At 36.0% G+C, this 13637-nt stretch overlaps 1 protein-coding gene across 1 annotated transcript in view; it reads right to left on the reverse strand.

Moving 5' to 3' along the window:
* LOC133652657 (thioredoxin reductase 2, mitochondrial-like) overlaps positions 1-13637 on the reverse strand; it is a 69788-nt gene that overhangs the window by 10518 nt on the left and 45633 nt on the right. Inside the window, exons 12-14 of the mRNA XM_062051641.1 lie at positions 11403-11539; positions 6621-6716; positions 4049-4141 (exon numbers count right to left, since the gene is read on the reverse strand). Coding sequence (XP_061907625.1) covers positions 4049-4141; positions 6621-6716; positions 11403-11539 — 326 coding nt within the window. The remainder of the gene's footprint in view (positions 1-4048; positions 4142-6620; positions 6717-11402; positions 11540-13637) is intronic.

The raw sequence follows: 13637 nt of genomic DNA on the forward strand, positions 1-13637 counted from the left end.
AGGCAAGGCTTTTCTTTTTATCAGCGACCAAAAGTTGCGAACTTTATCGTCGATGTTCTCTACTAAATCCTTTCAGCAAAAATATGGCAATATCGTGAAATGATCAAGTATGACACATAGAATGGATCTGCTATCCCCGTTTAAATAAGACAATTTCATTTCAGTAGGCCTTTAACAACAGTAGGAAGAAATTGCAGGTGAGGGGAAAATAAAAAAATGTAACACTGGAAAACAAATCCTAGTTGTCAGATTTGAAACTCCAGGTGGAGGATGTGTGTTTAATGCCTTTCATTTAAGGCGTGAGCATGCCAACACAAGTTTGGGGGAGCATGCAGCTGTAGGAGGGGCCGGTGCAGCAGCGCCTTCTAAGATCTAAGCGAATCTGTCATCACCTCACACACACCTCAATCAGGCCTCCCCGCTCGCCTGTCACTCACAACCAAGAACCCCACCCTTGCTGGCTAAACCATTTATCCACCGTCTTGTGCAGGTGTTGCCGAGCATCTGGCAACACTTGCTCACGCACACAAGGACAGAAAACACAAATTGGTTCGCTTTCCCAGCACTTTTTTCATGCATTTCTCTCTGCATTGCAAAAAGTGAAATCTAAGTAAGATGAAATATCTCAAATAAGGGTGATATTTGCTTATTTTCTGTCTGATAAGATAATTCTTCTCACTAAGCAGATTTTATGTTAGAGTGTTTTACTTGTTTTAAGAGTTTTGGTCCTAAATGATCTCAGTAAGATATTACAGCTTGTTGCTGAGATTTGATGAGCTATATTGAGTAAAACATGTTTAAAACTAGAATATCAACTGTTGCAAAGCTGTGTCATCAACACTCACAAGTAGAAAACTACTTTTTTAAAGTCATCATTTCCTATTTTAAGCATGAAAAAAAAAAATCATTATTTTGACACAATTTTGTCTCATAATTAAAACAGATGACAGCCAAATGGACTTTGCTGTTTTTTTTTTTTTTTTTTTAATATTTTGTATATTTTGTATTTTTTTAAAAACATTTTTGAAATTTTTTCAAACAGGGACCTTTCCAAATAGAATGAAGGTAGCAAAGGTAATTCCACTCTTTAAAACGGGTGTTAAACATAGATTTACTAATTACAGACCAGTGTCACTGCTGTCACAATTTTCTAGAATAATTGAAAAAATATTTGTAAAAAAATTAGACAGTTTTATTTTATTTTATTGTATTATAAAATATAAAACTACATAAAACTACTTTTTTAAAGTATTAATTTCTTACTTCAAGCATGTAAAAAAAAAAAAAGTCATGATTTTGACACAATTGTGTCTCATAATTAAAACAGATGACAGCCAAATGGACTTTGCTGTTTAATTTTCAATGAAACAATAGAAAATACGTACTCATATAGTAGTACAGTTGGCACAGTACAGTAAACTGACTGGTAATATTTAAACATTTCACATTTATAACAATTTTGAACAGAAATAGTTCATGCACATTCAATTAAAAATTTTGGCCGGGGGTCGGGCTGTATATATGCGCACTAATTGACTGGAAGAGCACGCACTTGACGCGATGATGTCATGTTATCCATGGAAAAATGCATTTTTAGACAATATGATTTGCCTGAGCGGCTAGGAGACCCCGAGAGTAACAAGCGGTTGCCTTGTTGCCTTTCCATTAAGAACAATAAATTAGTTTTTAGTATAAGTTTGCTGGTTTCAAGAAATGTAATGCCGAGCGCATATCATTATGTCAAGATAATGGCACTAGCATTTACTAAATTTAAGAATATTTTTCAACATATTGAGCAAAAAGGTCTCTTTTTTTTTCCTAAGAAAAATGCACTTGTTATTAGTGAGAATATACTTATTTTAAGGTATTTTTGGGTTCATTGAGGTTAGCTAATTTTACTTGTTTTGGAAAGTCTTGACAAGCCAAATTGTCTTGTTCTATTGGCAGATAATTTTGCATAGTTCAAATAAAATACCCCTAATTTTTGTATTTTTAGGGACCGAGTCCCTTTGGGACAGAGGACCCTATTGTATTTCTAGCATTTTATTCTTTCTTTCTTTCTTTCTTTCTTTATTATTATACCGCCGTCTCTTTGAGCTGTAATTTGACCCCCTTAACATGCTTCAAAACTCACCAATTTGGACACACACATCAGAACCGGCGAAAATTGCCATCTAATCAAAAAAACAAACCGCAAAACTCAAAATTGCGCTCTAGCGCACCCTAGGAAAAAACACAGACAAAACTACCTGTAACTTCCAGTAGGAATGTCGTAGAGACATGAAACAAAAACCTCTATGTAGTTCTGACTTAGACCTAGATTTCATACTAGGGCTGCAACTAACGATTAATTTGATAATCGATTAATCTGTCGATTATTACTTCGATTAATCGATCAATAATCGGATAAAAGAGACAAACTACATTTCTATTCTTTCCAGCATTTTATTTTAAAAAAAAAACAGCATACTGGCACCATACTTATTTTTATTATTGTTTCTCAGATGTTTGTAAATGTTGCAGTTTATAAATAAAGATTTATTTAAAAAAAAAAAAAAAAAAAAAAAAAAATTAAAAGCCTCAGCGCATGCGCATAACATAGATCCAACGAATCGATGACTAAATTAATCGGCAACTATTTTTATAATCGATTTTAATCGATTAGTTGTTGCAGCCCTATTTCATACATTGACATCCTTCAGAAAAAATCAACAGGAAGTTGGCAATTCCCCCTTCAAAACAAACGTTTAGTAAAAACTGTCACTTTTGCCTCTTTGAGCTGTAATTTGACCCCCTTAACATGCTTCAAAACTCAAACTGGACACACACAACAGGACTGGCAAAAATTGCGATCTAATAAAAAAACCCAACCCCAAAACTCAAAATTGCGCTCTAGCGCCCCCTAGGAAGAAAACACAGACACAACTGCTCCTAGGAAGAAAACTCAGACAAAACTGCCTGTAACTTCCAGTAGGAATGTCATAGAGACATGAAACAAAAACCACTGTGTAGTTCTGACTTAGACCTAGATTTCATACATTGACAATCTTCGGAAAAAATCAACAGGAAGTTGGCAATCCCCCCTTCAAAACAAAAGTTTAGTAAAAACTGTCACTTTTGCCTCTTTGAGCTGTAATTTGACCCCCTTAACATGCTTCAAAACTCAAACTGGACACACACAACAGGACTGGCAAAAACTGCGATCTAATAAAAAACCCAACCCCAAAACTCAAAATTGCGCTTTAGCGCCCCCTAGGAAGAAAACACAGACACAACTGCTCCTAGGAAGAAAACTCAGACAAAACTGCCTGTAACTTCCATTAGGAATGTCTTAGAGACAAGAAACAAAAACCTCTATGTAGGTCTCACTTAGACCTACATTTCATGTATTGACAACCCCCAGCAAAAATCAACAGGAAGTTTGCAATTCCCCCTTCAAAACAAAAAGTTTTGTAAAAAACGGTCACCTTTATTCAAACATTATCTCCTCTGAGCGCGTTTGTCGTGTCGGCTTCAAACTAGCACGGGAGAGAGATTGAACCCTTCTGATTAAAAGTTGACCAAAGAGTTTTAATTACTGCTCCGGTTTGGATTTTATGTGCCTTCAAAGTCGGTCCCGTCCATCGCTGCTTGCGGCTTTAATTATTATTATTATTGCAACTCCGCTTCTTAAAAGAAAACTGCCCTTTTTTTTAAAAATTTTGCTCATCATCCACAATCCTTATGTGAGACAAGAACACAAGTCTTTCCATTTTCTGTGTATTATAGATAGCGAAGAAATGCCAGCACGAGTCGACTAACAATGTGGATTCAGCAATATCGCCTCTCAACAAAGCTCTATTTACACGCCGTGACTATCAGCCAAGGTATAGTGACATTTTTATTGTAGGAGTAAACACAGGTGAGCTACTTTCCTGACTTAGTGACAACACCTTACTCGTAGTGCTTAGCTACAGGAGCTGCTGCTGAATCGAATCCCAATTATGCCGAATGACACGATGTCGACATCTAGCGCTACCGAGCCCCCGTGTAAGAGTTATTGGCTCACCTCTATGTTGTCTTTGCCATGCTTGCTTTCCGCCTCCTCCTCCGACAGGCCCACACAACCATACTCCAGAGGGGTGAAAACTGTTGTGGCTACCTGAAATATACACAGTAGCACATGGATGTACTAGCCCAGGGGTCGGCAACCCAAAATGTTGAAAGAGCCATATTGGACCAAAAATACAAAAACAAATCTGTCTGGAGCCGCAAAAAATTAAAAGCCATATTACATACAGATAGTGTGTCATGAGATATAAATTGAATTAAGATGACTTAAAGGAAACTAAATGAGCTCAAATATAGCTACAAATGAGGCATAATGATGCAATATGTACATATAGCTAGCCTAAATAGCATGTTAGCATCGATTAGCTTGAAGTCATGCAGTGACCAAATATGTCTGATTAGCACTCCACACAAGTCAATAACATCAACAAAACTCACCTTTGTGCATTAATGCACAACGTAAAAGTTTGGTGGACATAATGAGACAGAAAAAAAGTTATACAATTGAAAGTTATACATGTAAACAAACTAAAGGTGAGTTCAAGGACCGCCAAAATTAGTAGGACAAAGCGGTGCTCGCCAAATACTCGAATCAGTGAAGCATGTTTAATATAAACGGTGTGATTTATAACAATTAGGGAGGTTTGTGTCATGTTTGTCCTCCTACAGAAACCATATTAAAACAAAAACAAAACATTTTTTTCCCCTCATCTTTTTCAATTTTTCATACATTTATGAAAAAGCTCCATAGAGCCACTAGGGCGGCGCTAAAGAGCCGCATGCGGCTCTAGAGCCGCGGGTTGCCGACCCCTGTACTAGTCACTACTCACGCTGTAATAGTCAATCATTGAAAACACACTATTTTTTCAGACCATTTCTTTAAATTAGTATTAGGAATACAGTAATCACAAAACCCAAAAGCAGTGAAGTTGGCAAGTTGTGTAATTCGTAAATAAAAACAGAATACAATGATTTGCAAATCCTTTTCAACTTATATTCAATTGAATAGACTGCAAAGACAAGATATTTAATGTTGCAAATAATAACTTAGAATTTAATGGCAGCGACACATTGCAAAAAAGTTGGCACAGGGGCATTTTTACCACTGTGTTACATGGCCTTTCCTTTTAACAACACTCAGTAAACAACTGGGAACTGAAGAGACACATTTTTGAAGCTTTTCAGGCTAAATTATTTCCCATTCTTGCTTGATGTACAGCTTAAGTTGTCCAACAGTCTATGTTGTGGTATTTTAAGCTTCATAATGCGCCACACATTTTCAATGGGAGACAAGTCTGGACTACAGGCAGGCCAGTCTAGTACCCGCACTCTTTTACTATGAAGCCACGCTGATTTCACACGTGACTTGGCATTGTCTTGCTGAAATAAGCAGGGGCGTCCATGATAACATATGTTGCTCCAAAACCTGTATGTACCTTTCAGCATTAATGGTGCCTTCACAGGTGTGTAAGTTACCCATGTCCTGGGCACTAACACACCCCCATACCATCACACATGCTGGCTTTTACACTTTGCGCCTATTACAATCCGAATGGTTCTTTTCCTCAACGTCCACAGTTTCCAAAAACAACTTGAAATGTGGACTCGTCAGACCACGGAACACTTTTCCACTTTGCATCAGTCCATCTTAGATGAGCTCGGGCCCAGCGCCTCTGGGTGTTGTTGATAAATGGCGTTCGTTTTGCATAGTAGAGTTTTAACTTGCGCTTACAGATGTAGCGACCGACTGTAGTTACTGACAGTGGGTTTCTGAAGTGTTCCCTTGCCCATGTGGTGATATCCTTTACACACTGATGTCACTTTTTGATGCAGTACCGCCTGAGGGATCCAAGGTCACGGGCATTCAATGTTACGTGCAGTGATTTCTCCAGATTCTCCGAACCTTTTGATGATATTACGGAGCGTAGATGGGGAAATCCCTAAATTCCTTGCAATAGCTGGTTGAGAAATGTTGTTCTTAAACTGTTCGACAATTTGCTCACGCATTTGTCGACAAAGTGGTGACCCTCGCCCCATCCTTGTTTGTGAACGACTGAGCATTTCATGGAAGCTGCTTTTATACCCAATTATGGCACCCACCTGTTCCCAATTAGCCTGCACACCTGTGGGATGTTCCAAATAAGTGTTTGATGAGCATTCCTCAACTTTATCAGTATTTATTGCCACCTTTCCCAACTTCTTTGTCACGTGTTGCTGGCATCAAATTCTAAAGTTAATGATTATTTGCCCCAAAAAAAAAAAGTTTATCAGTTTGAACATCAAATATGTTGTCTTTGTAGCATATTCAACTGAATATGGGTTGAAAATGATTCGCAAATCATTGTATTCCGTTTATATTTACATATAACACAATTTCCCAACTCATATGGAAACGGGGTTTGTACATCTATACCTCACATTATGATGCAGTGCATTATACTTGCAGTTTCAATCACATAATTATCATTATGTACTGTTACAACAGATACCACTATCTAGGTGGATATCATCCCATGTGGAGTGTATTGTTCAGAAAAGGTAACAGATGTGCATATGTGTGTGTGACTCACATTGTCATAGTTCATGAGCGCCGTGCTCCGGCCGGCGAGTCTGCGGGCGAGGAGTTTCCCTGCTTTAATGGCCGTCGGGGTCAGTTCAGGGCGACCCTGAAAGAGCAGACATTATTTCAATGCAACTTCCCATTGTGAACTGTACATTTTAACTGTCTGACACGGACACATACTCCAGTCTTCTCCGAGGTTTACGGGTGTATTGTTCTGGATGTGAGCCAAAGCAAATAAAAATACAGACATTGATACACACACAGACACGCCTAAGTAGTGCAGGAAATAGTAGGGCTGCGGGGCAATTTGAAAGGCATGACTAAAACCTGTTGAATTTCCACTTCACATCCTGTTGTCCAAAACACCTTCGGCAACTTTGCACCTTTGCATGCATACTCACTCACATTTATCTACACTGCAAAAAGTGAAATCTAAATAAGATAAAATATCTCAAATAAGAGTGATATTTGCTTATTTTCTGTCTGATAAGATAATTCTTCTCACTAAGCAGATTTTATGTTAGAGTGTTTTACTTGTTTTAAGTGTTTTGGTCCTAAATGATCTCAGTAAGATATTACAGCTTGTTGCTGAGATGATGAGCTATATTGAGTAAAACATGCTTGAAACTAGAATATCAACTGTTGCAAAGCTGTGTCATCAACACTCACAAGTATAAAACTACTATTTAAACATTTAACATGTGACATTTCAAACAAATTTGAACAGAAACAGTTCATTCACAAATATATATATATATATATATATATATATATATATATATATATATATATATATATATATATATATATATATATATATATATATATATATATATATATATATATTAGGGCTGCAACTAACAACTAATTTGATAATCGATTAATCTGTCGATTATTACTTCGATTAATAATCGGATAAAAGAGACAAACTACATTTCTATCCTTTCCAGTATTTTATTGGAAAAAAAACAGCATACTGGCATAACACTTATTTTGATTATTGTTTCTCAGCTGTTTGTAAATGTTGCAGTTTTTAAATAAAGGTTACGGAGCCCCTAAAGGGACATGGGGGGGAAAAAAATATAAAAATCTTTTTTTTTTTCCATTTTTTAGACATGTACCTTGTGCGCACGAACTTTCGCGTGCACAAAAAAAAAAAAAAGTTATATTTTTTTATTTTTTTAAATGTTTTTTTTAAGACATGTATCTCGTGTACACAAGAAACTATTAAGAAACATGTCTAAAAAAAAATATATATATATATTTCTAATTTTTATTTTTTATGACTTTATAAAAAGTTTCTCGTGCGCATGAGATACATGTCTAAAAAAAATTAAAAAAAAAAAAAAAAAATTAAAAAAATAATTATGTCACTTTAGTAAAAGGTTTAGAAAAAATAAATAAAAACATTTAAAAAATAAAATAAAATAAAAGTAGCCTCTGCGCATGCGCATAGCATAGATCCAACGAATCAATGACTAAATTAATCGCCAACTATTTTTATAATCGATTTTAATCGATTAGTTGTTGCAGCCCTAATATATATATATATATATTCCTTGCGCACTAATGACTGAAAGAGCACGCACTTGGCGTGATGATGTCATGTTATCCATGGAAAAATGCATTTTTAGACAATATGATTTGCCTGAACGGCTCGTAGACCCCGAGAGTAACAAGCGGTTGCCTTGTTGCATTTCCATTAAGAACAATAAACTAGTTTTTAGTATAAGTTTGCTGGTTTCAAGAAATGTAATGCCGAGCGCATATCATTATGTCAACATAATGGGACTAGCATTTACTTCATTTAAGAATATTTTTCAACATATTGAGCAAAAAGGTCTCTTTTTTTTTTTTTCTACCAAGAAAAGTGCACTTGTTATTAGTGAGAATATACTTATTTAAAGGTATTTTTGGGTTAATTGAGGTTAGCTAATTTTACTTGATTTGGAAAGTCTTGACAAGCCGAATTTTCTTGTTCTATTGGCAGATAATTTTGCTTAGTTCAAATAAAATACCCCTCATTTTTGTATTTTTTTTCTTGTTTTTGAACACTGACTTTTTGCAGTGTATCGCTACAACTTGGGCAAGATATCGAACCATCCCCGCTTGAAAAAACAAACACCAGAAAAGCCTCCTGCTGCTGCTGTGACAAGATGACAGATAGATTGGGGGTGAAGCACAACTCATCAAAGCAAGCTGTCAGTCAAATGAGACTGTGTGTGTGTGTGTGTGTGTGTGTGTGTGTGTGTGTGTGTGTGTGTGTGTGTGTGTGTGTGTGTGTGTCATCATGAGTCCGGTGAGACAGGAAGGAAGCACACAGATGTTTGTGTTCAAAAAAGCCACACTGACATTACAGCTGCTGGAGTTAACCGGTATTTACACGGTGCAACTTGAATATAGTGCAACACTACTGTGAATGTTCTCAAAGAGGCCCACTCGGAAATGATAGCTGTCATGGAATAATTACACACACACACACACACACACACACACACACACACACACACACACACACACACACACACACACACACACACACACACACACACACACACACACACACACACACACACACACACACACACACACACACACACACACACACACACACACACACACACACACACACACACACTTAATGGGACAATCGTGTCCCATTAAACTTCCGACTTGGAGGTGAGATTACCTTATTGAGTAACAAAAACGCAGTTCAATGTCATATTTGTCTGTAAAATAAACGTAATACGTTTATAATTAATCTACGCACTTCTTTAATTTCATGTTACATATCAGAAAAACAATATATAGAGATAGGGAATGTTTGTTTATAAAGTGGAGCACTATGGAAACAAAGCTTTTTGTGCCACCCATTTGCCTTTTTAAAGCATTACATGTAGAAATGTCCGATAATGGCTTTTTTTTCCGATATCCGATATTGTCCAACTCTTAATTACCGATTCCGATATCAACCGATACCGATATATACAGTCGTGGAATTAGATTTTTAGATTTAGATTTATTGGTCCCCGTTGGGGAAATTCATTTTCACTGCCGTACATTTAAACAATAGACATTACACATCACAAAACAAAAATAACAAAAAGACATCATACATGACCAACACATTTACGGGCTAAATTAAAAAAATATGTGTTAAATAATTAACACATTATTATGCCTAATTTTGTTGTGATACACTACAGTGAGTAAGCCCGCCGCCGCATCTAAGTTAGCTTCTGCTTTTTTAGCTTCGCCAAGCTGAATATTATTAATCGTGTATTTACATGTTCATGGTTTAATAGTATTTTTGATCTTCTGTCTATCCATCCAGTCAGGGTTTTTTTTAATTTAGTTTCTATCTGCACTTGAGACTGCTATGCTATCACGTTGGCTACGTTGCTAGGTTAGCTTCTATTTTTTTTTAGCTTCGCAAAGCTGAATATTATTAATCGTGTATTTACATGTTCATGGTTTAATAGTATTTTTGATCTTCTGTCTATCCATCCAGTCAGGGTTTTTTTTTATTTAGTTTCTATCTGCATTTGAGACTGATGCTATCACGTTGGCTACGTTGCTAGGTTAGCTTCTATTTTTTTAGCTTCGCAAAGCTGAATATTATTAATCGTGTATTTACATGTTCATGGGTTAATAGTATTTTTGATCTTCTGTCTATCCATCCAGTCAGGGTTTTTTTTAATTTAGTTTCTATCTGCATTTGAGACTGCTATGCTATCACGTTGGCTACGTTGCTAGGTTAGCTTCTATTTTTTTAGCTTCGCAAAGCTGAATATTATTAATAGTGTATTTACATGTTCAGTCACTGTGAATGTCCATTTCGCGTTCTCGACTCTCATTTTCAAGAGGATATAGTATCTGAGGTGGTTTAAAATACAAATCTGTGATCCACAATAGAAAAAGGAGAAAGTGTGGAATCCAATGAGCCAGCTTGTACCTAAGTTACGGTCAGAGCGAAAAAAGATACGTCCATCACTGCCTCTCAAGTCCTTCACTGTAACGTTCCTCATCTACGAATCTTTCATCCTCGCTTAAATTAATGGTGTAATCGTCACTTTCTCGGTCCGAATCTCTCTCGCTCCATTGTAAACAACGGGGAATTGTGAGGAATACTAGCTCCTGTGACGTCACGCTACTTCCGGTACAGGCAAGGCTTTTTTTATCAGCGAGCAAAAGTTGCGAACTTTATCGTCGATTTTCTCTACTAAATCCTTTCAGCAAAAATATGGCAATATCGCGAAATGATCAAGTATGACACATAGAATGGATCTGCTATCCCCGTTTGAATAAAACATTTTCATTTCAGTAGGCCTTTAACCCTGAACGTACATTGAAAATACACGCAACCCTAACTCAAAATGCCGGACATTTGAGGCATTTAAGAAACTCCGCCCTGACAGCTCCGCAAAAGAGGACATGTCCGGTGAAAAGAGGACGTATGGTCAGTCTATCCTAGCGTTAGCTGCTAGCATGCCGTGTGTTGTGCCTCGGTGTGCATTGTTTACACAACATGTGTGACGCTACTTAATATGTCCGTGTGGAAACTCGTTCGGTACACCTCCGAACCGAACCGGAACCCCTGTACCGAAACGGTTCGATACAAATACACGTACCGTTACACACCTAGTTCATCATGTCTGTTAATTCTCAAACAAAGAATTACTCTGATATGTGGGCATCCAGGACTAATTTACATATATAATGCATCATACAAATAAGATTTCCCCCTCGTATTGCTGCTGTTGTTATCTGATGTGTCAGGAATGCCTACCTGGCTTATGTCACCTAAAGCAAAGATGTATGGCACAGTGGTAGACTCATCAACGCACACAATTATTTTGCCCGTCTTCTTGTTGAGTTGTACTTGGAGCTTGTTGAGACCCAGAGCTTTAGTTTCTGGAGCTCGACCTGCAGTCCAAAAATCAGATGAAAACAATGACATGATAAATGATGCGTAATGATACATTATTACTAGAGATGTCCGATAATATCGGTCTGCCGATATTATCGGCCGATAAATGCGTTAAAATGTAATATCGGAAATTATCGGTATCGGTTTTTTTATTATCAGTATCGTTTTTTTGTTTTGTTTTTGTTTTTTTGTTTTTTTTATTAAATCCACATAAAAAACACAAGATACACTTACAATTAGTGCACCAACCCAAAAAACCTCCCTCCCCCATTTACACTCATTCACACAAAAGGGTTGTTTATTTCTGTTATTAATATTCTGGTTCCTACATTATATATCAATATATATCAATACAGTCTGCAAGGGATACAGTCCGTAAGCACACATGATTGTGCGTGCTGCTGGTCCACTAATAATACTAACCTTTAACAGTTAATTTTACAAATTTTCATTCATTACTAGTTTCTATGTAACTGTTTTTATATTGTTTTACTTTCTTTTATATTCAAGAAAATGTTTTTAATTTATTTATCTTATTTTATTTGATTCTTTTTTTAAAAAGTACCTTATCTTCACCATACCTGGTTGTCCAAATTAGGCATAATAATGTGTTAATTCCACGACTGTATATATCGGTTGATATCGGTATCGGTTGATATCGGTATCGGTAATTAAAGAGTTGGACAATATCGGCATATCGGATATCGGCAAAAAGCCATTATCGGACATCCCTAATTATTACAATTATTTATTAACAATTTGGTCTTCCCGACTGAACCCATTCGACTGATCTACTTTGGACTGTTTCGTCAAGGTACATTAAAATCTAAACAGTTAAATAATTGTAATTGTCATTCATAGAAAGTACATGCACATGCAAATTAGACCATGATGTCATCGAGCACCCACCTTCACTCTAGTGCAGACCTGGGCAAATTAAGGCCCGGGGGCCACATGCGGCCTGTTGAGCTTTTCAATCAGGCCCGCCGGACATTCCTAAATAATCGTTTTAGATCTTTAAGATGTAAAGTGTAGCTGTCATTATGATGTGCAGTGATGTTTTCTAATGACCGTAATACTTCAACTATACCAAGTCTTTCAATGCTTGGAATCTGCATGATATACTAGTTCAGGGGTCACCAACGCAGTGCCCGCGGGCACCAGGTCGCCCGTAAGGACCAGATGAGTAGCCCGCTGGCCTGTTCTAAAAATAGCTCAAATAGCAGCACTTACCAGTGAGCTGCCTCTATTTTTTAAATGTTATTTATTTACTAGCAAGCTGGTTTCGCTTTGCCCGACATTTTTGATTCTAAGAGAGACAAAACTCAAATAGAATTTGAAAATCCAAGGAAATATTTTAAAGACTTGGTCTTCACTTGTTTAAATAAATTCATTATTTTTTTACTTGGCTTCTTATAACTTTCAGAAAGACAATTTTAGAGAAAAAATACAACCTTAAAAATGATTTTAGGATTTTTAAACACATATACCTTTTTACCTTTTAAATTCCTTCCTCTTCTTTCCTGACAATTTAAATCAATGTTCAAGTAAATTTATTTTTTTTATTGTAAAGAATAATAAATGCATTTTAATTTAATTGTAGAATCAAATTTAAATCTTATTTCAAAATCTTTTGAATTTCTTTTAAAATTTTTGTTCTGGAAAATCTAGAAGAAATAATGATTTGTCTTTGTTATAAATATAGCTTGGTCCAATTTTGTATATATTCTAACAAAGTGCAGATTGGATTTTAACCTATTTAAAACATGTCATCAAAATTCTAAAATTAATCTTAATCAGGAAAAATTACTAATGATGTTCCATAAATTCTTTTTTTAATTTTTTCAAAAAGATTCAAATTAGCTAGTTTTTCTCTTCTTTTTTTCGGTTGAATTTTGAATTTTAAAGAGTCGAAATTGAAGATAAACTTTGTTTCAAAATTTAATTGTCATTTTTTTCGTGTTTTCTCCTCTTTTAAACCGTTCAATTAAGTGTAAATATCATTCATTATTAATAATAACATAGAGTTAAAGGTAAATTGAGCAAATTGGCTATTTCTGGCAATTTATTTAAGTGTGTATCAAACTGGTAGCC

Source organism: Entelurus aequoreus, linkage group LG06, assembly GCF_033978785.1.
Source record: "Entelurus aequoreus isolate RoL-2023_Sb linkage group LG06, RoL_Eaeq_v1.1, whole genome shotgun sequence".
Lineage (NCBI taxonomy): Eukaryota > Metazoa > Chordata > Actinopteri > Syngnathiformes > Syngnathidae > Entelurus > Entelurus aequoreus.